General features: G+C 41.0%; 2 protein-coding genes across 3 annotated transcripts in view; one reads left to right on the forward strand and one right to left on the reverse strand.

Moving 5' to 3' along the window:
* The first annotated feature begins 3,494 nt into the window (after positions 1-3,494).
* ING2 (inhibitor of growth family member 2) lies at positions 3,495-8,222 on the forward strand. Its single transcript, XM_039551723.1, is given in 5 exon segments — positions 3,495-3,743; positions 3,745-3,886; positions 3,889-3,971; positions 3,973-4,048; positions 6,947-8,222. Coding segments are annotated over 5 exon segments (1,221 nt in total). The 3' UTR covers positions 7,618-8,222.
* A 5,716-nt stretch (positions 8,223-13,938) lies between these two features.
* Positions 13,939-23,320, reverse strand: part of RWDD4 (RWD domain containing 4) — a 35,859-nt gene continuing 26,477 nt past the window's right edge. The window contains exons 8-9 of one of the 2 annotated variants that reach the window (XM_039551725.1): positions 15,386-15,479; positions 13,939-14,195 (exon numbers count right to left, since the gene is read on the reverse strand). In XM_039551725.1, coding sequence (XP_039407659.1) covers positions 15,414-15,479 — 66 coding nt within the window. In that variant the 3' untranslated portion in view covers positions 13,939-14,195; positions 15,386-15,413. The remainder of the gene's footprint in view (positions 14,196-15,385; positions 15,480-23,320) is intronic. The other variant, XM_039551727.1, reaches the window with a different exon arrangement.

Here is a 23,320-nt window from a genome sequence, read left to right on the forward strand (position 1 = left end):
CTTCAGCTGACTCTTTAAAAATCCCATCTGGCTTGTACTCATTCTTTTTTTAATCTGTTTATTTTTGTGGTATCTTGGATAATTTTTCATCCTTTTCATCCCATGGAGGCCAGAGAAGCATTTCTGACAAGAAATATATAGAATCAAAAATCAGTTCTTTTGCTTAAAAGAAGCACCCTGTTATCATCCTTTGATGGACCTAAGAAGGTCTTTCACAATTACAGCCCCTTATGGACTTATCAATAAGGCTGCTTTTCTTTATCCACAGCCTGAAACACTTCCTGGGTTATCGATGGAAAGCAAGGAAAAAAAAAACCCGAAAACAAAAACCAAGCAAAACCAACCAAACAAAAAACCCAAACCAAACCAAGCAAACCCAAAACAAATCAAACCAAACAAAACCAACACAAAAACCCAAACCAAACCAAAACCAAAACCAAAAACCCCCTAACCAACTTGTGTATTATTATGTGAAACAGGACAGGAATCATCTGTGATCTGAGGATGTAAAATCAGTATTATGAAAGATGAGAGGCAAAACATCAACTGGGGAAAATAAGATTTGGATTAAATCTCTGGAAATATTTTTATCATAGTGAAATCTGTAATATAATGAAATCATCTTTCACAAACAGAAGGGGAATACTCTGATTTGGGCTTTTAAAAACTATACTGGGAAATTATAAAGAAACAAAGACTGTGGGGTCTATTCTCCATGAAAACTGGGGTTAATTTAGAGATATATAAATAAATCTAAATAAACTGGTAGAACCTCTCTGTATAACTTATCTTTGGAGTACATCTACTGAGATAGGTTTGATGCAATACACCCTAATATCACATCCCTGTGTATGCCAACCTCAAGCTGACAATTTTCCACTTAGCGGAGAGGGTTGGTGAAAATGTATGATCATTCTGCCTGTCCATCTTTACAAATAGAAAGGTTTTGCTTCTACCATGCCTCTTCCTATCTCCAGATTATTCTCACATACAGACAGTGAAAGAAGGGACACAGCTGGGTCTCAGAGCTATCTATCAACCTGCAAAGTTAAGTCCAATACACCAAAATTCTCCTGTGCTTGCTCCTGGCCATTTTGAGGCCTGAGCAAAGCAGAGAATTAATTTGGTCTGCTCTTCCTGCTTTCCTTTCCCCTGAGGTTTCAAACATGCAGCAAGCTAAGACTTCTTTTTCCTAGGGAAATCTGGTCCAATGCCACTGCTGCATTCTTAAGGTTACTCAAAATTTATATCTTTATTTTAGTGTTTGAAAGCAGTAGACAACACTTAAATTCAGAAATCATTAGCTGTTCTCTGCTGTAGCTTAGATACTGTTTCCCCCATAGCGACAAACAGCAAGCTTTTAGCACAGAAACCACCTGTAACAAATGTTATGAATTATTTTCTTGGCTATGTTTTTACTGACAGTGCATGCAGAGTTTCTTGTGAGAAAAAAAAGTTATGCCAAAATGTTGCATTTAAATTAATATTTAATTGTATTTAACATTTAATTTTAAATAACATGATAATTTTGAATGAACATTTTTGCTTTATTTTTTTCTGCTCTGCAGGGGAATCTCTTATTTCTTAGCTTTGCTTCTTCATGACATGGCAGAATGTTTCACCCATTCAAACTTACTATAAGCAGAGACACAGCCCCTCCACACCTTTCTCAAGAATATTCTATCAATTATATTAATCCAGGTCCTTTTCACTGGTATACAGGTTGTGCTTTTTGCCTGTACAGTTAGTGTTATCTGTTAATATTATATCAAAAAATTCAATCTTCGGTTCCTCAGAAGTGACAGCAATGAATGCTACACAATAAAGTTTCAGTGAGTTACTGCCAATGGAAGCCAAGGTAACCAGGTTATTGCCACTTTCTAAATCTATTTGTGCAAAAATGAGACAAGTAGTGAAAAATGTTCTGGGGCTTCATTAACCCGAGCTGTAACAGTGCACAGAAAAAAGCAGCCGATTTTACAGGTGTTACACTGTAAATTAAAACTGTTCATTTTAAGATTAAGGTGCGCTCTTAAGAACATGAACACACAGAATTACAGACTTCCTGTTTTTTTGGCCAGAGTGACACCAGTGTAGTGAAGGATGTTTTGAAAGTACTGCCTACAACTTTGTTTTCATTGATTTTCATGAACTTGCCAACACATTGCTGCCTTGGGCGAAGCTGACTAACTGCAGCTCCAATTACTCAACAGCTTAGACACAGACAGATGAAAATCCCTGCAGAACATCTGCTCAGTGGCCGCGTGACTTGGAAGTTAGGAATGTTTAAATAGTTCTGTGAACTACAGTCTTAAGAAAATAATACTTGCAAGCTGCCATCATGTGAGACACTAATTTTCCTGTAGGACTAGCCATGGAGCTGTTTGGCGCAGACCACGTAGAGACAGAATCACAGGAAAAAAAGAGTCTGGATGGGAAGCCACCAAAGCAGAGCCAGCTTCACAGCCAGATCAGGTTGTGTCAGGCTTCGTCCAGGTAGGCTCAAAAAATATCCAAGGATGGAGATTATACAACTTCTCTGTGCAACTTGTGCTGCTGCTTAACCACTACTCTAGATCATGCCATCCTGAAATGGTATTTACAGGATTAGTATGGGTACTCTTTTAGTGCTGGCTACTTAACTAGAGGTAGGAATGTAAGACAGAAGGGGGGTTGGGGATTTGAATTTATTTCTTCTTTTCAATTTTATTCTTGAATTCAATCATCTCTGGTTTTTTTGGTTTTTTTTTTTTGCTACATTTACCATATGCATTTTCTCTGGATTTTTTTTCAGATGCCTAAAATATAAATGAAACAGTGCAAAATATACAGGTCTCCTCAGGGTGTTTCAAGACTCGACAAAATTAATTTTCTTTTCCGGATGCTTGCCAATTATTATTCATATTGTAAAGACCTGAAAAATGTCTCAAAGAGAAGTGGAGATGAAATCTTGACATTTTAATAGTTCTCTCCACTTTAAATAATTCTTCCAGTAGGAACAATTATATAGCTAAAAAGTGTATAGCCAAAAAGTAAATTTCAACTTTTGTTTCCTACTATAATTGTTGTGGCCAACATTTGACACAAATTCTACAACGGGCATGGGAAAGACAGGACCCTCTGTGAAATTTTGGAGATTTGCTGGTAGGCGAGTGGCTTTTCAAAGGCCAAAGTTCTTTGGTACGTGATTTAAAATACTCTTGAAATGATTCCTCAGGATAAAATGTCACTCAGCTTCCCTAAGTAATAGCTCATCCCGAATCATCGTTGCTCTTCTTTAAAGATAAATCAGGTAGCTCTTACTGTGGGCAGGAGCAGTCCGAGCTGCCACCGGCGGGGGTGGTCGGGCCCCTGGGCGGGAGGAGCCCCCGCGCCGCGGGGATCCCCGCGCGGGTCACGGCTCCGCCCGGGCGCGGAAGCGGCGGAGGCGCAGGGCGCCTTTAAGGGAGACTCCGCCCCGCCGCGCGGTCCCGCCCCCCGCCGCGCGGCAGCCAATGGGAGTGCGCGCCAGGGGAAGGCGGGAGAATGCGAACCCCTGGCAGCGCCGCCGGCCGCGCCTTATAAGGGCAGGGCCTCGCGCATGCGCACTTCCGGCAGGGGCGGGGGCGCCGAGCGGGGGTTTTGCTCCGGCGGCGGCACCGCGGGAAGGGGTGCGCGACCCGCGGGACCCCGCGGAGGGGCGGCCGTACCCGTCCGGCCTGGCCTGGCCCGGCCCGGCCCGGCAAGCGCTCACCGTCCCCCGCGGTGCGGCCGCCGGAGGGCAAAGGGGCGGCGGCAGGAGGAGGAGAAGAAGGAGAAGGGAGCGGGGCCGCCGCAGGGACCCCGCGCCCGGTGCGGGCGGCGCGGCGGCAGCGGCGGATGTGCTGCTGGCGCGGGGGGATGATGCTGGCGGGCCACAGCTGGTGGCGGGCCGGCGGCGCCGGGCGGGGAGCGGGGCCCGGCTGCTCTCGCTCTACGTGCAAGACTACCTGGGAGTGCGTGGAGTCGCTGCCGCTGGACATCCAGCGCAACGCCTCGCTGCTGCGGGAGATGGACACGCAGTGCCAAGGTGGGCGCCGCCGCGGGGCACCGGGCGGCGGGGAAAGAAGGGGATAGGGGACGGCCTCCAACCCGCCGCACATGCGCCCGGCGCGGAGGAGCCGGGGCCGGGGTAAAACCCTGCTGGGGCCCCGGGGGGCTGAGCCTGCGGGGGCGCGGGGCTCCCGGCGTCTGGTCGGTCCCGGGGAAGGCCGCCCCGCCCCGGGGCCGGCGGGGCCGCGCTGCCCGGCGCTAGGCCCCGGCTCCGCCGTGTGGGGGCCGCTCCCGCTCCGCCCCGCCGGGCAGCCGCGCTGCCCGAACCGGCGGTGGCGCCGCGAGGATCGGCCTCCCAGCAGCTCCTCCCGCCGTGTGGGGCCGGGGGGCGGCGTCCCGGCGGAGCCCGGCGGCCGTCCCACGGTAGACCGCGCGGTGGGGGTGGGGATGCATAAAGCGCCAGCAGCGTTCCCTTGGGTCGTGGAGAGGGGCTGTGTGGAGCGGGAAGTTGCCCTAAACCTCATCCAGAGGCACGGCTCCTTCGGAAGGCGAGTTCAGTGCCCATTAAAGACCTTGCACCCCGCGGAGTTTGCGGAGCACATCAGTGCCCGGCAGCTGCCGGCCGGCCCCTGCCATGAGGCAGGAATTTGATCCCGTGGAGTCGGCACTGGAGCCGCATGTCCCTCCTTTGGCGTGGACAGGAGGGGACCATGGGGACCGTCAAGGCCTCTTAGACGTTGAAGGGCCGTCTCAGGAGTCAGCTGTTGTGAAGGAATTCTTTCAATTATGTTTCTAATTACCCGAGAAGATACATAAGAACAGGCTTTTGTAAGTTTCCTGGGATTTTAAAGTTTAAAGGGCATAGACTTGCCTGCAGCATTTTGAATTCCTAGTGAAGGCTGGACTGCCTAGCAGACTCTTTACCTCCTGATCCATGGTGACTAGCCAGCACTCCTCAGCCTTTAATAGATTAAATATTTTATTTAGATTATACCTCCTCTATGTATTCATCCAGCTACTAATACAATACTTGGCTATAGAAGAAGTTTGTTGCTAGTTTTAACCAAAGCCTTCAACTGTTAAAAAAAAAAAAAAAATCTTCAAAATCCTAAAAATGGGATACAAATATTTTAGACCCAAGTCTGAGAATGTAAAAGCAATGCCATATTATTTAATCTAATTTAAAAAGTAGTGATGGTCTGTGGAGGAGGGAAAAAGTCACTCTTGTGCTTAGAAAACAAATCGTTTTACCTTTTATTAGGTCCACCAAACTTATTCAGATTATCTGTAGTGAACATTTGGCCCTGGTTTGGGTTGGAGTTTTTTGTTTGTTTGTTGGTTTTTGTGTTTTTTGGTTTTTTTTAACAGAGGTTTCAGAGCTGTTAATTAAACATCCATCTCTGTCAGGCCATCTCTTTGCTCTCTTTAGTGGGTGTTGTTCCATGTAAATTTCAGCATATCTTCACAGGCTGCATCCAGTCAATAACCCATGTAGGACGAATGTTGTTCTCTGACACAGTATGAACAAGCAAACAGCTATTGTTTGTGAGTGGTTCTGGGTAGGGCATTCCCAATATAGGAAATCTGTATAACTGTACCTATACTCCTGCCTCCATGCTGATACTGAGAAAATACAGGTTGAATTACTGGACAGGCAGAGTAGTGATTTTTATCGTACCTTAGAGGAAGTCTGGAACAGAACAAAATGCAGTTGGCTCTTGTTGTCATACAGGTATCAGAATTTATAGTAAAAAGCAGCTGTTCATGCTTAAGCTACTGTTCCAAGATGTCAACAGGAAAAAAATCACTAGGAATGATGTTGAGATAACAAGCTTGAATCATTTCACAGCAGTGCAGACAAATTCTTTTAAAATGAAAGTGAGTGAACCAATACTGTACCTAACACTGCATCAAGTTTCACTGTCAGTTCTTCTAATTGTTTCCTTCCCTGTTTGGAGTTTCTCTGTCCTTTATGTATAGATCTAATGTAACATTTGGCTTGGAAAATACTATTTTAAAATCCAGCAATATAGAACAGCAGAGTACAGACTAAGACTGATGTATAAGACATTTATTGATCTCATATTCAGGTTCATTAAGCTTGCTTCTAGAACTAAATTTAACTGAAGATTCACAGCAGCTCATGGAGTTATTTTGCATGACTTGGAAGAGGGAAAGCTTGGAAGTCAAAATGTGAGCCACTCATTTACTAGTTGCTTAAAAATATCCTATGATGCACTAAAGAGAAGGTCACCTATTCTGAAAAGTTCAGCTGTGATTTAAAATGCAGCTTGCTGTAATTTGTTTTGGTAATAGGGAAAGCATTTTGAGGGGTGTAAGTTGATTTTCATTCTGATTGTAAATTTGCTATTATGTAACTTCAGTTGTCATACTCCTTTTATAACTATGTCTACTTGAAAATGTAATGCCAAACCTTGAGATGAATAGGAGGGGAAGGGAGAGGACCTGGATAAACTAATTCTGGAGTATCATATATCATGATATATGACAATTCTATGAGTTTCAGGATTCTCTGTGTGATAAAATAAGTTATTGCTTTGGTTTGTCAGCCAGGGTTTTGGAATTATTGTGGTAAGGACTCTTAGGAGAAATTCCTCCTGTTTCAGATGGAAGGAGCATCTGGATTATCCATGTCTCAACAACTATACTCTTTCTTGTGTTATCCTTTCTTTTTCCAATGGCTAAAATAAGCTTGTTCTTTCTCAGAACTTGAGAATTTTTTCTTGCAACAGATTGTGACCTTAAATACCGATTTGATGACCACATGCAACTAGAATGATATATTCAATGTAACCCACTAAGGTATACTATAATTAAGATTTGTACTATTTCTCATCATTTAGAAATAAATTTGTGTTTTCTTGAGCATGTTCCATCTTGTGTAATTATTTTTATTATTATCTTCATTTTATAGAAGCATTAAAAGAAATAGATGATGTCTATGAAAAATACAAGTCAGAAAATGATCCTGTTCAGAAGAAACGCTTGCAGCAGCATCTTCAGCGTGCATTAATCAACAGTCAGGAACTTGGAGATGAAAAAATTCAAATAGTTACTCAGATGCTAGAACTGGTGGAGAATAGAGCCCGTCAAATGGAAACACACTCTCAGTGTTTTCAAGATCTGTCTGAGAATGAAAAGCCTCTAGAAAAGGCCAAGATGGAGTCCTGCCAGCCAGAGAGATCCTCCCGTAGACCTCGTCGCCAGCGAACCAGCGAAAGCCGCGATCTGTGCCACATAGCAAATGGTATTGACGACTGCGATGATCAGCCACCTAAAGAGAAAAGGTCGAAATCTTCCAAGAAGAAAAAACGCTCCAAAGCCAAGCAGGAGAGGGAGGTTTCACCTGTAGAATTTGCAATTGATCCCAATGAACCAACTTATTGCTTATGCAACCAAGTGTCTTATGGTGAAATGATAGGATGTGACAATGAACAGTGCCCTATTGAGTGGTTCCACTTTTCCTGTGTTGGACTCACGTACAAACCAAAGGGGAAATGGTATTGCCCCAAGTGCAGAGGAGACAATGAGAAAACAATGGACAAATGTACTGACAAATCAAAAAAGGATAGGAGATCGAGGTAGTGAAAACAATTCATGTTTTAAAGAGTTGCTCCTTTTATATTAAAATGTTTCATTTCCAGAGAACATTGTTTTAGGAAATGTATAAGACTATGCAATAATTTTTAATCTATAATATGAATGGAGTATTAAAAGCTGTTATACCTTCTGTGATCTTTAACTTTCTGCACTGAATAACCAAATAATAGAAACAGGGTGGCTTCAGACCTTTCACAGAAGACATTACAAGCAGATGGCGCTTGGTTTCAACTTAACCCCATTAGTATTTTAAAGAACCTTGTGAATCCTGAAATGATGGTGGTGGGAAAGATACTGAAGAACTTCTCATGTTATGGTAAAAGGGGTTGAAAGGCCTCACATATCTGCTAGCATCTTAACAACTGAGTTGTTCCTTATCCCAGGTTATATGTTTTCAGTTTTTGTGTTAACATCGCACATTTGGAGTTAGGGGTTTTGAATTCGGTTGTACCTGTAAAAGTCTTCCGCGCTATAAGCAGACCTCTTCAGTGACTTTCATATGACCAGTATGTTATTGCAAGGAAGAAAATACCACTAACTTAAACTTCTTTTTTTTTTGCCAACATTAAACTCTTGTCTTTGTGACTGTACTTGGGAGTCAATTTTTGGGTATGATATAATTAAGGTGTATGCTCAATTTTTGATATTCTTAATAGGTTTTGTCAAGCATCCTGTTATGGTCTTTATCATTTAACATGATCTCTCTATAAGCCTTGAAGTGGTAGAAGGATCCCTTGAGAGGACAGGATATTAACATTTCAGGGAACAGAAACTGGAAATGTGATGGAATCTTCATTATAATTGATCTGTAGAAGCTGAAACATGACCGGTATTCTCCGGGATGTGAACTTTGCCCTTCCTTAGGTAGTATTTGTGCGTGCATGTGGCCAAATCTGTGTTTAGGCACAGCACACAGTTCTTGGACTTGGGCAACTATCTAAAAAGCCTGAAGGCAAAAGCTTTCAGTAAAAGTTTGATAGATAATAAAACAAAATATAAGCATGCATGGCACAGAGCCAGTTGACAAATCCCAGCAGGTTTCTGACAGGCTATGTAAGCGTGTTGTCCTGAAGTATGCTGGTAGTATCTAAACACTACTTGGGTGGTAGTTAAAAGTGAGCTTCCTCACCCCTATGCCTTAAAGGAGGTGAAAAAAAGATGAAAACAGCTGTTGCTGCTCCTTTGCAATGGGAGATGCTAATGGAGAAGTGAGTGGAGTACCAAAGCTCACTCTTGGGGTTCCTGCTCAACAGTGCTCTTGAGACTGGAGTTGTGGCAAGGCAGGCAGCAGCTCTGCGGGGCTGGGTGTGGGGCTTACCTGTAGGTGGGCTGCAAGTGCTCAGAAATCCCTGTAGGTCTCTGTCCCTTGCTGCTAAGGTTTTCCTTGACAGTACAAAGGGAGAAGTGACACCACCTCTGTCCAAGCCTGGTTGGAAAGCAGTTGTGCTGAGAGCAGCCCAGAAGGCAGGCAGATGGGCAACAACAAGCTGAGACGGACGAATGCATCAGAACTCCTTCCTGCATCTCCACTAGAGGGCCGTGCCGGCTGGGGCTGGAGGGTGGAATGTGCCGTGCGGGGCACAAAGCCTCGGTGCTGTCAGACAGATGGCACAAATCAATGCTCAGGATGCTCGGTATTACAAGGTAAGTAACATGCCAAGCCTGTTTCCTCAGGTAGGATCTGATTCCTTAGCAGGGTTGAGCATTTGCAAGTGGCTAACGTGTGCTAGGAGAGTGTAAAGGCAGGGGGTTGAATTTTTGCTCTGAAATTGTAGGTTTATGAAGTGGAGTAGCGCCCCACTGGGGAGACCTGTACCACAGTAAGTAAACGGCTCCTGCAGGAAACTCCTGTAAGGGCTGTGACCATCAGTAGGGTAGGAGAGAGGGTAAACCTTATCCCTACCTTGCTTTCTAGGCCTACTGGCTGATCTCAGGTTGCAAAAATAGTCTTGAGGGGCTGGATCATGGCTTTTGATGGAGCATGATCAGACCAGCTATTGGAGATAAGTGGCAGTAAGTTGTCTTCTGAACATTTTACTCCTTTTTTTATTTGTTATGGCTTAAAGATTCTCAGATTTCCTTCTTGGGAAGAATGATTGGAAGCCTTGGGCTGAGTATTATATGAACATCTAATGTTTACCTAAAATGGACATGCTCCCTAGTATTGAAAAACAAGCATTGCTTAAGTAAGCACTGAAGTTGCAGAACAAAGTACAAGTGAAATTGTAGCTATTAATGTTTTATTAATTTATAATGATTTATGTGGAAGACTATTGCTTGAATTTGTACTGGATAAATCAAGAATACTTCTTTTCAATGCAGATAGGAAAGCTGGGAGCCTTATATAATTGTTCATCTGAAATAATTGCTGAAGTAGGACGTGTATGTTGGGGTGTTACAGAAAGGAAATTTTAGATTTTGAAAGTGGTCCAGATAAATATCTGTAATGCAGGGATGCTTTCTTTCATGCTAATGGCCCTTCTAGTAGTGAATAGGAATTCTCAAGGCTTCCAGTGAAGAGAGTATCAGAGAAATGGCACTTGCTTGGCTTAATACATGAAATTGCTCAAAACCAGAAATAGTTCAGTTTATATTGCAGATTAGCAGCATGCCTCAAATATACTGGGTGCTTCTACAATTATTTCTTTTAAATGCTCTAGCTAATTTGTTGTTAAGATATACGTGAGAAAAGATCTGATGTTATCTGGTATTTAGCCTTTCACCACTTTTTTTAACCAAACCTAAATTTTGTGAGTTTCTATCCGTTCCCATAGAAGATCAATGGTTATTGCTGAAGTTGCACATAAGATGCAATCTTATGTATGAAATCAGAAGGGTAAGTAGAGAATTCTTATATAGCTTCTTAATGTTGAGTTACTTTTCTTTCAGGGATGAACCTCACTAGTGAAATCAGAATGAAAAAATAAATACTGTTTAATCAGTTCACCTTCAAGATATGTATTGAGTGTCATGAAGTAAGTCTTATCTTCTTGCAAAAAAAAAATCTGGGCAACACACACTTCGGAATTTGATGGAAGTCTATGTGACTACACAATTAACTGCTTTCTCTTTTGAGATGCTGCATTCTAATTCGGCCTAGTTACATCGTAGCTTTTGAAAAATGGTGCACTTCTAAGTTCTTCCTTTTTGCCTTTCAGTTTTGAAGTAATGCGAGTTCATCAGCAGCAAAAGGTCCCCATAAGCTATTTAAAATATTGGAGCAAGAATGTTTCTTGATCACTGTCCTGTGGCTGGTTTTATTAATTTTGATGAAATAATTTAATCAAACCAAGCTTTAAAGCTAAACACAAATACACATAATAGAAAGCATACTGTTTTGAAAGCAAAGTAAATAATTTAATACTTGCCATCTATATTGTAAGGGCATCTTGATATCTGCAGCACAATGATAATACTTCTGTATTTAAACCAGTTTTAACTGTATTTCCCTGCCAAACTTTAACTAATCTACACATCCAGAAATGGTAATGTGATACTGACAGGTCTTGAAACTGGTACAGAATGGATGTAAGGGATGCCCCTTTCTTCCCTGATTTTATCTAAGGATTTTGTTTTGGATATCCCTTTAGAGCTGAGGTGGGCCTTTATAAAGATGACATTTCCTAACTTTGAAGACTCTTCATTTAAAAGTCTCTAACTTCAGCTTTAAGGAAACGGCTACAATTTGTCTGAATTCATACTTAACCTGAGCTGTTTGGCCACACCAGCAGGTTAAGGGCTTGGGAGTTCTTTCTCCCTCTTATCTGCATATATATTTCTTTTATTAAGAGGTCTCATCTCCAGTAGCTCTGCAAATCTTTGATACTGGTACCTCAGACTGAAAAATATACCACAGGTCTTTGCATTTGATCCTCTGAAGTTGATGAGCAGGGCTTTCACTCAAACCCACAACTTTTTCTGTCCAATACTAGTTAGGTAAGACATTTTGCTGTTAGTGGTAGAAACAGATGTTAATGTGCAAGTGTTCAAGTCCCACACCTACATATCCTAGAAGGGGAAGGATGTCTTTTTTTTTTTTTACTATTATCATGCCTCTTTTATAATACATGTCATGAAAGAGTTGAAAGGAGTTTGAAATTCTCTCCTGTGACAATTTTCTGATTACTCTGCAGTCTTTAGAACAGCTTGAGGATTATGCACCTCCACTACAGCTGGCCAGTAAACAGTTGTGTTTAGTGACAATTGGGAAATTTTTCATTAAGCAAAGCTGTCATTTTCTTTTGAACCCAAATCTCAAGGTCAGGATTAGATTACATCTGAATACTTTCTAATTTTTTGATTGGGGTAGGTAACAGTTCTAAAAGCTCATTTTGACAAATTCTGCATTTTTCCTCCTATGTCTGCATTCTTTTTGTTTACCTGGTATAAGGCAAGTTCAGTTTTAAGTCAGCCAGTAACGTTTTAACTGCAAGTATTAGGCTGAACTGCATTTCTGTTCTGCTGCAGCTGTGTTCTAGCAGAGCATTACTGTCTATAGCATGGCCAATTTTGTACTTCTCAGAGATGCATTTCATGCATTGTATGCTTCTGGGTTTTTTTCTTAAATATACATCAAGGAAGTTACAAGTAGCATAGACACAGATTCATACTGTAATTTCTGTTTCAAAGGCATGTTTTCCAGTGTAGAGATTAGTGCTTAGTGGGTGCGTAGAAAAATAAAATCCTCCCTAAAGCTTTGCTTTTGTATACTTACAGAATGCCTCCCCTGAAAATGGAAAAACTGGTGAATGAATTTCACTGCAGTGATTAGCTGTGCACATTAAGATTAGAAGAAAGTTATAGTTTATAGTTGAAGGAATAGAGGGGAACCAACTTGGGTACTTTTTGGGTTGAATGTAGTGTGATTTAAGAATCTGGAAAGGAAACTTTCATCTCCTGAGAAAGAGCAGAAATAGAATGAATTCTAGAACCTTTGATTCTAAAGTTCAGCAGAAAAATTAGGATTAAATCCTGTCCCAATTTGAATAAAATTCTATTGAGCAGGGTTCTACCCAGCATACTGATTTCCAGCTTCCTTTGACTAAAGCCTAAAAAAAGATTAAAGCTCCATGGCAACTACTATCTTAACTCCTGACAGCCATAGTATAAATTACATCTTGGAAAAACCTAATACTGAAAAGTTTTATTTAGGTCACCAGTCAGGCTAGGAAATGGAAGGCTTGTAGATGCCACCCCAAACTTCATTTTGTCCCTTTATGGTATCAGTGAGGCAGAGATATTTGTGGGAGGTAAATTGCATGCATATGCAGTATGAATTTAAAAATCTGACAAGCTTTTGGTGTGTAAACTTGTTTCATACTTCTGGGGGAAAGACTGCAATTTACTTGTGACTGTAACCTTCCAGTAAGGAATACAGCAAGGTTCAACTGGGAGACAACAGCCCAGATAGGGACAATGTGAGGTTGTCAAAATAGCTGCATTTTCTGGCAGTGGAGGAACAGTACTGGGTTGGGGTTTTTCAGGTTTTGGGGGCTTTTTGTTTGCTTGGTTGCTCTTGGGTTTTTGTTTGGGTTTTTTTGTATGTTCTGTTTTCAGTTTGGGGGTTTTGTGTGCATGTTTTGGTTGGTTTTTTCTTGTTTGTTTGTTTGTTTTTAATGGAGAGGGGAGGGAAATAGATGGAGGTTGTGAATTCATTTGCCCACAGGTGTTCCAGTTGTGCTACAGAAGCAGAGTCTCAGACTTGTATGGAGATACTGCTTTCTTGTTGTTTGAGGTTGACAATGCATAGGTTATCAGTAGTGGGAATGAATATAAATGGACATTAAAAGTCTAGAGTAAACAGAACCTGTGGTAAACAACAACAATGCAAGCCCTCAAATTTCTATTTGCATCAAGACTATCTGGTACTGCTATTTACTTAGTTCCATTTTCTTGTTCTTTGACTACTTTTGACCCTATCCTCTTTGGACTATGTGTTTTTCAGGCCCTGAAGAATGCCTTTAATTGTCTGAGGAATGCTTTATTAGATCCATTAAAATAGCCTGGATAGCCTGGTGGCTGACACAGGGAGGGACTGGTAACCAGGATCCTCAATCCTGTCCTGCAGTGCAGGGAAAAAGCAGGGCAGAGGGGGTGGTTTGCATACTCCCTAGCCTGTCAGCTGCTGCTGGGCAGACAGGATTATTCCAAGGCTCTTTTTGACCTCATCAAATAGCAAAGTTCAAGTCCTCAATATTCTATTTAAAAGGAAAAAAACACCCATCATTTTGCAAATAAAATGAAGATAATATCAAAATTAGATAATGTACTAGATATGTACTGCTTCCATTCAAAAATGTACCAGAGTTGCAGCCCACTGCATTCCTACATTATTGCCTATTTAGAAATTTTGTGCTGAAAATGTTTAACGCTAACATGCCATCTATTACTGGAGAAAGATGAGAAAGAAGCAGTGCCATTACAATCAGTTTTATATGCCTGCAAGTAGGATTGCTTTTGCCTTTTCGTCCAGCAGCTGGAGTGTGATGATCACAGTATAATGCACTTCTTCATAAACTGGATAAATGGTATGCTGATGTTCAAATGGATCCCAAGCTTTTATCCTGTGAACAAATAACAAGAACATACTCAAATACAGATAGATAGGTAGTAAAGTCTGTAAGAAAAAACTAAATATGGGTTTTTTTCCCCAAGGGTGTAATATTGAGATAACAAACAATTGTCAGTTGAACACAGTGAGTTGTTTAAGTTAACCAGTAGAGCTGGGACACAGGAGATAATGTCACAACTACATTGTTGTACATTGGGAGGGCTTTAAAATATGGTAAAGGATTTTGTATTTCTGAGTATCAGATCATCAGAATTTCTGCATTGGTGAAGGAGTATTTGTATTAATTTCATAAAACTTGGAAATGTTGAATAATAGATGAAGTCATATGGAAGCAGACAATGAAGATTTTTCTAAATAAAAATACATACTTTGGCTATAATTTTCAGTGCGGTAACCTGCAGTCTAATGATAGTATGCACCAGCACGGCAAATTCATCTACATTATGATTACATTTTTTGTAGCAATAGAAGGTAAGAATAATTTTGAGTCTTTTCCCTCTTACACAATTAAAATATTTGTAGTAATCTGTAAAGGTACTTCTGGATGATTTTATGTAAAGAACATGCAATAGAATTAGTGATTATCAGACCAGAGCTATTCTAGAGTCGACTTCAGAAGATCTACTTCCCCCTTCCCAAAGCTCTGCCAGACCAGGTAAGTTAACAGAGAATGTGTTCACTCTTACACTGTGCAACTTTTGGCCCTGCTCGCTGTGGGGAGGGTCCTTAATGCATTAGCTGATGAAGCTTTACAGCCACAAGACTTGTCTTCCTGTAAACATGCTCTGCACTTTTGAAATCTGCTTAAGGATAAAAGATGATGCTTTCTTGAAAAGTGACATTTTAAGTATGTAAACTTTAGAAAAATCCCAGATGTTTTGTCACATGCTTGTGGCTGTTGCCACAGAGACAAAATTGGTTGGGGGGAAGCAGGTCAGACATAAGTCTCATATTTAATAAAAGGTTTTTTGCTTACAATCCTCTGTCTTGTATTAGTGATTTGTCATCTGTACTTGATGGCATGAGGTGCAATAGCAGAGAAGAAAGCATCCACAGATTTCAAAGGCTTGGCTTTGTGAAGTGCACCAGAGTAGCTGAACAGCAGCTTCAGTAACCACCAACTGTAAAAGGCTGTTGAAACTTCTGAGAATTAAATTAATGGAAAAGAAATTTAAAACTCACTCGTAATAATTCTATTCTTGCAGATTCCTCAGAAGAGGAATGTCCTGACAGTACCCAGAAACATTCCTGCATCAATTCTGTTGCTGGATGAAGGCTTGAAAAAAAAAAAAAAAAATCTGGTATTTTTGGAACACAGCTTTGAGACAGAAGTTTATTCAAAAAACTCAGTAGGAAAAAGTTGTTAGTGAGTTAAGGTCATGTTAGTATGCTTGCCACTTGGTAAGGCGCCTCCTTGAGCTTTACAACCAAAGTAAATCTGCATATAAAGGTATATAAAATGTGCCCAGAATATAATTCTAGTTTTCCTTTTTACTAAATGAGGCACAGATTTTAAATGGAATTACCTGATGAATATAAAAATTACATTTTTCCATTCAATTCTTTATAGCTGAAGCTAAGTTCCTTAGGCTGACTGTGCTTTCAAACACCTTTTATTTTCCCACTTACGTAAACTGATACTATTTTCTAAGAGCTTGTGCCTTTTCACTCTGCCTATTTCTCCAAAGGTGGTGTGCAGGCATGCTCTTCAGCAGGTGCTTTATCTCCTATTCAATAGCCTGTAACAGGTAAGATTGAGGTGAAATTTTAGATCATGGCCTTAGCAAAATAGGGAATCTGCACATAGAAGGTTCTGTCTCTGTTCAAAGACTGGCTCTATTTAAAAAAACTTAAAAGCCATGAATGTATAATGATGTTGAAAGTGTTTTTTTTGCCTTGAATAGCAAAAATGAGGGAAGACACTGGCTGCAAGCTCCTGAACTAAAGCCAGGCATGCAAATACTGAGTAATGGAGAGTAAGTTCATTCCTGTAAGATACTGCATGTGTTTTCAGCAAAACAGCCAAGTTTCTACTGAAGGCTTGGTTTCATCAACCAAAAAAACTAACTAAGGTATCCTAATTGAAGTCATCTTACTTAAAGCTCTAAAACATGGCTGACGGAATCCATTAGGTATCTGGGTCAGTCCATGGGAAGTATCTGGAGCAGTAACTGTGGTATTGCTATTTCTGCCATGCTTTTGAATAATGGAATGTTACAAGTTTCAGTTGAAAGTGGTGCTGATATAAACAACTCCATTAAAATAGTTTTGTCATAGTTTTATTTCAGTGTAATATTTCAAGCAGTTCTCTGTTTAAACCTTAAATAAGACCCATTAGAGATCACCATGTGAGCTGTTAGGTTTGGCAAGATCATGAGATGATTGACTGGTTTTCCAATGGCTCTAAATAAATGGCATGCATTACTTCTCTCGGTTGTCTCTCATTACTACTGTTCATGCCTTAAAAATACTAAATTTCTTCTAAGTCTTATTTTGATATGGATATAGACACTGGAATCATGTCACCTTCTACTGGAATCCCACTGGATAGCTGGGGATGGCTGGCTGCATTTATCACTAAACTTCACTAGATCCCTTTATTTTGTTTGATGCTTGTACGTTCTTCTGTCCAGGGTCTCCCTGTGTTCTTTGTGTCACTGTGATTAGATTTTTAGTCCAGAGTGGAATGATCATCATCTACTTCAGCTGGGAAAAGAGGGGGTCGTTCAGAAATAGTCATACCTAAAACCAGAGTGCCATGTAAAGAGAGCAGTGCTTACCAAAGATGATACAAAGCAAAGCCTAATTTCAAGAAAATCATGCAACTCCTTATCAATGAGAGCCCAACATTCCTGCTCATTTCCAGTTTAGAAGATGAGAACATATAAGTAGAAACCAATAGATTTGTGTCATTCCTTGAAGTAGCAAAAACCTTGGCAAGATGACTGACCATGGTTTTATCACAGTGAAAGGATGGAAATGAGTCGACAAAAATGACACAGGAGTCATTTTGTTTAAAAAGATAAGTTTAAGTAATTTTTACAAACACTATAGATCCTTGACTTATCAGCAGAAGCACAAAATCTGTTAACTAATTCTTTGTGTAGGTTACTGACGGGACGGATGGGACGGTCAGTGACAGGGACGAGTGATCTCTATAGTCTGATCTTGGGACACATGGGGTTTATTGTAAAAGGCGTGGGTATTGGGGCACTGCTCAGAGCTGGTAGACTCAGCTCTGAGCAGGCCCAAGAGAGCAAGAGAGTAAACGGGTGAGAGAGAGAGAGAGAGAGAGTGTAAGAGCAAGAGTGGAAGTAAGAGCAAGAGTGGAAGTAAGAGCAGGAGTGGAAGAGGAAGAAGTGTCTGAAGTCCTGGTTACAATACAATAAATCATCTTCTGTACTGAATATTCTAATTGTCACTAACCAATCTAATACAAGATACAAATCCTATAGCATTTACATACAGCCTATAAGAGTTCTTATATTACCATAGAGTGTTACATCTTAACTTCTAAAACTACTCTTTGGACCCCTTCTGCTGAGCTAGTAGGGTCTGCTCTGACCCTTGGACCTGCTTGCAAGCAGAGGGTATTGTTCCATCAAGAGGGGATTACTTCAGTGGCCATACCATTGTTTTCCAGTTGTTCAGTAACTAAGACTTGGTATTTCAAAAGTGGCTTTCATTTCGATGTTGCCTGTAGTTTTCATATTCCCAAAATCTTTTGTCAGGCAATCATATTTATAAGGCTTTCCTGTTTCATCTTCCCCAGCACTTTGCATTTCAGAACGTTACCTTATCAGCACTAGCCAGCTTCCTAATTTTTCCTTTCTGACCAAGTGACATGGTAGAAGAATGTGATGGTTCTGGAGTGTACCATTCATTTAAGAAAAAAGAGGAACATATTCAGGAGTTTACCCATTTTCCATCACTACTCCAAACCCAGTTCTCCTGGTATTATATGTAATTGTCAAGTAGTAGAAATCTGGCTCATTTTTCAGTAATTTTTAAACTTAAAATTTAGAAAAAATAGTAATTTTAAATGTCTTTCAGATAAACATCTAATATTAATTTGATACTAGTCTTAAAGAAGAGCACTTCAATGACTATTTAATATAGTACAATAATCAATGATAAAACCCCCTCGGATGTGAAGAGATTAAGATCAACATGTTGCTAATTTTGTGCCACAGCAAAAAAAAAAAAACCACAAAAACCCACCAAATCTTGTGAGATGAATAAATAGGAAATCTGTTTTCAGACACTGAGTAATTATATGCTATTTAGTTTTGGAAACCACACTTACAGGTGGAGGGAGTTCAAACAAACAAGATAGAGGTGTAGAAGACAATGACTTCTAATGATAGAACTGAGCCTAGAAATGAGAGGACTGAGGTCAGGAATCCTCAGTCATGTGAAAGTTTGCTTTCAAGAGGAAAGGGATAATCTGTCTAAGTGAAAAGGACAATAATTAATGTCGCTTGGATTGACCACTGGAAGTTTAAATAAGACACTAGGGAGAAAACAAAACAAAAAGATGAGCTGTCCAACCAAAGTGACAGTGAAGCACTGGAATATATTACTTTGGAAAGTAAAGATCTCCAGTGACAAAGATGCTACAAGGCAGGCTAGACAATTATGTTGACATCAGTTTAATTGTGACTGATCCTGCTCTTGGGCAAGGGGAAATGGATTAGATCAGGAGTTCTTGAGCTGTGAGAAGACAGTGACATATCCTTGGAGGCCCAGGTAACGCTCCAGGAGAATTTAATCTGGTATTTCTCCTTCTTCCGACCTTTTCCCTTAGAAGTTCCCGCTGAAAATCACTTGAAGAATGTTGTACTTAGTCTCAGTCAACAGGATAGGAAGGGAGCAGAGCCATCAGATCCTCCCTACCTAGGGGTGCATTTTGAGCATTGCCAGTGGCCAGCTGGGGGGACACTTGTTCCACGTTCATTGCATTCCCTCAGCAAAAGTGAGCTGAAGGTTATGCTACCCCAGCAGCAGAAAGTCCATGGGGAAGGCTGACCTTTCCCCTTCTAGTGAAATTCAGGTCCCCTACTGAGGAGCATTTAGAGGCACAGGATGTGAGGAATGGTGTCATTTCCCAGGGGTATCAAAACTTGGATCAGGGAGAGGAAGTTTCTATTGATACCTGGCAATTCGGGCAGTGGCTGCAGAACACAACTACCCAGGGACAAGATTCTAGCTATTGTACAGAAGTAACACCTACTTGCTGGACAGAAAATAGGGGTGCTTGTATATATGAAGGACCTATCCCATTACAGTAGAGAGATATGCCCAATAATAAAAAATGTCAGTACCATTGAAATAAATGACTTCCTAAAAAGGATTTTCAGCTCTGCTTTCTACTTGCTGCACGTAATTAATAAATTAATAACAAAATAATTATATTCTCCACAGTCAGAGAAAATTTGATGTTCAGCTATCTTAAACAGCAAACCTGGATACTTTGCTTTGGTTTCAACCTATTCAAGAAACACTGGAATAACATTTCACAATATTTTCTTTGGTAAGTGTTAATTTTTTGGTGGAGGTGAAGTGGGTTGAACATGGGTTGATGGAGAGTCTTTTAGACTAATGATGCTCCTCACAATTTAGATATTTAAACCACGCAGAAAGGTGGGAATTCCCTTTCGTTCCAGCTCACCTACCGGATGGTGGGGCGGCCTCCGAGCCTCCAGGCCCCGCTGGGCCGGGGCCCCTGCCCCCTTCCCCCTTTCCCAACACTGCGGCACGGACCCTGGGTCGCTGGGAGGGGGAACTGTCCCAGAGCCGCAGGCAGCTAAAACCAGCCATGGACTGCCACAGCTAAACCCATCCAGCGCGGCTTCTGGGGACAGGCGGGTCCCTCTCCTCTCCATGCGGAGCCGGCAGAGTCAACGGGAGCCGGCAGAGCCTCCTGTCTGCAGCCAGCACACTTTGTGCTGCACTGAAGAAGACACCACGCAGCCAGCAGCACAGAGGGAGCAAGGCTTTCTCCACCGTAAAGCCTGAACAAGAGCACCCTTCAACATGGCGGCGTCAGAGTCAGAGAGAAAGAGAAGTGAGTCCCGTGGGACGGAGCTGAGCATGGCGACGGGAGAAAAGAGGGCGGTGCCGCGATTCTGGTGCGTAGCTTAAAAAACTTCTTGCAGGCCATGGTAAGAAACTGTAATATCACAAACTGTTTGTCTCTTTAATCCATTTGAAGTACATGGGGGGATGGAGAATTCACGTGTGCCTGTGAAGATTGTGAAGAGTGCCTATGCCAGGCTATATAGAAGCAGTGAGAGGTTTTTAGAGACTTGTGGCGAAGAAAGCCTTTGTGTTCAGGCCAAAATAACTTATCCTTAAAAAGATGAATAACCCCATGTGATAGCCTATGTTTGGCAGTGTGAAAGAACTGCGAGATTTTCATGGAAGAGATGTTTTACACCACAGCAGATTGTTTCTTTCTGGGCAGGTCTGCTGTTGGTGGCAGTTTGGGAACCATGTGAAGCAGAAGAAAACCCTTTTTTCCTTAAGCATAAGGAAGAGACTTTTTAAGAACTACAACACTGACTAAAACTCCAAGTTCTGTTATCCTTTGTGCGAGTTGGGTAAAAGGAGGGAAGTGCTGGAAGAGATGAGAGGTTTGCTTTAATTTCTTGTTATTTCTTTTCACTTTTAATTCTGTTAGTAATAAACCCTTTCTTTGTACCGCAACTGTTTAAGTTTGAACCTGTTTTGCCTCGCAGCTCTCTAGTTTTCCGCAATATTTTCTTATTTTCCCTTTATGAAAATAAAACTGATTTCGTATGCTTGACAGCTGCATCAAACCACAACAGGAGGGAACTGGCAAAATGAGAATATGAATTTTTAGCAACTTATTCAGATAACGTAGTATGTAATCCTCGCTGTGCTAATAATTTCTGAGTAGTTTCATGCAAATATTCACCATCCAAATTCTTTTTATAAATACAGCAGTCGCTTTTCAACATGAAAAGTGCATTCAAACTTAGAAAAAGTAATACTTTGCATTCCAGTTTCTAAGTTTCATGGTATGATACAATGGATTTTCTCTTCTTCAGTGTATCAGGGAAGCACCAGATAGGGGCCATTGTACGTCAAGACAGTAGTGTTAGAAAGAGGATAGATGTGCTGGTTTCAAGAAGGCAGAGTTCGCACAAGGCTTGCACACTGAACTCAAAGACATGGTGCACGTGGTATGAACCCACTGTGACCTTCGGAGAGGCAGATCACGTGGCAAGTCAGTCACAAGCTCAGAAACTTTTATACAGATTTATCTGCACTTTTTCATCTCATTTATATCTAATTAAAAATGTGTACCCTTTTCTCAATCTTAGCATATTTACTTACATAATTAGTTAAGTGGCATTGGTGGTGGTCAGTAAACCTTAATACCAAATAAATCTCTAGGCATAAATCCTTTCATATGGCCATATAAATTTTCTGTATATGTGCACAAATGCACTTGTAATAACTTCTCCAGCTGATCTGTCTGTTGACCGAATTCAGTGATGGCTGAGAAAGATCAAAATGAATCATGTCAAATGAACACAGGGCTGACAATACCTACAGCAGGTCAGATAAAATGTTCACAGTAAAGCCAAACACAGCCCACCAGTGATATATGCAGGTGACAGCAAGTAGCAAAGATTATTAATAAACTTTGCAAAGTTGTGAAAAAAGAAATTCTGCTTAAAACAAAATGAAACGGTACAATTCTTATTACAATTTAAAACTTGATCTTTAGGAAGAAAAAGAATAGATTTCCTGATTTGAAATCTAATCATCAGTGTAAATTAAGCAATTAAGAAGTGGTCTTAATTATGGTTATGACCCCAGAACACTTACCTATTTTAGACCTTCCTGATGTCAGACCACAAAGGAAACTATAGAGTGAAATCAATACAGAAATAAGTGGCATAATAATTTAAAAAGGAATACAAAGTTGGATAAAATAGCTTCTCAGATTTCTAACAGTTGTTACATAACATATCCATCAGTAAGCAGAACAATATTTTGTGAGCTGAGAGAAACTGTATAAACTTGGTCCATTAGGGTATTGTTTCACACCTTTTCATCTTCACTAAGCAGGAAGGATGCACGATTTACCTAATACATCATCACTACAAATGTAAGGCTTCTGGAAAACCTGCTTCCTTCTCATCTTTTGTATATTGTAAGCACATGGTGGCAAACTGCACCTAAAGTAACTACTGCGCACAGCAGTGGGAGATTAAGTCAAAACTTGCTGTCTGTAACTCCAGACTTCAAGAGGTGAATGGAATTAGTGAGGAAAATTGTCCATATGTTTACCTCCCATTAATCCAGGACTGCCTTGTCAGTGAAGACAACTTATGGATGACAGATGGAAAAAAAGACTGGAAAATATCAAATTAGACTGATGTCTAGAGAGACAGCAATGCTACTGAAATAGTATTTAAGTGAGGTCAGTCAAAATCCCTCCTTCCTGCTTCTCAGGCAGCCTGAGTCACTAATTCTTGCAGTTGAAGGAATATAATAATTGCACATCACTCTGGTCTTCATCTCTTTGATCTCCCTGCTTCAAGACAAGGACAGTTTCGCCTTAGGAGAGGTTACAATGACCTCACTTAGTTATTCCAGTAATTCATATTTCAGTGTAAATCCATGGCCTGGACAACTGATGTTTCAGCTTCAGCTCTGCAGTTTTACAGAAGTTAAAATTGTCACTTGTCTCTCTTTTGCTCATTGTCCTTTTGGGTGGAGCCTGCTGGTACAGCTCCCTGGTGGCCTTTGACTGAAGACGGCCTGCTGGAATAGGTTGCTCAGGAGTTTTCTTTGTATTGCAGCTCAGCCAGCTCTTTCCAAATCCAGCCTCTAAATTCCCAATGACAAAAAGGTCCCTGGCAAAACATCAGGATTCTTTGATATCACATGAACCATGTTCTGGGAACAGCACCAAAAGATCTTATCCAAACGTTTCTCACAGACCTCACAAACACTAGGGAAAACCAACTCACTGCAACAGGCACAGGGAAGAATGAGTTGCATCTTTCTGCTCCAGTGAGGTCTTTATTACTACTAGAGGGTTTTATCTCCAGAAAGCGACTTCTTTTGTCTCCCTCC

The sequence above is a fragment of the Corvus cornix genome, chromosome 4 (assembly GCF_000738735.6).
Source record: "Corvus cornix cornix isolate S_Up_H32 chromosome 4, ASM73873v5, whole genome shotgun sequence".
In the NCBI taxonomy this organism is placed as follows: Eukaryota; Metazoa; Chordata; class Aves; order Passeriformes; family Corvidae; genus Corvus; species Corvus cornix.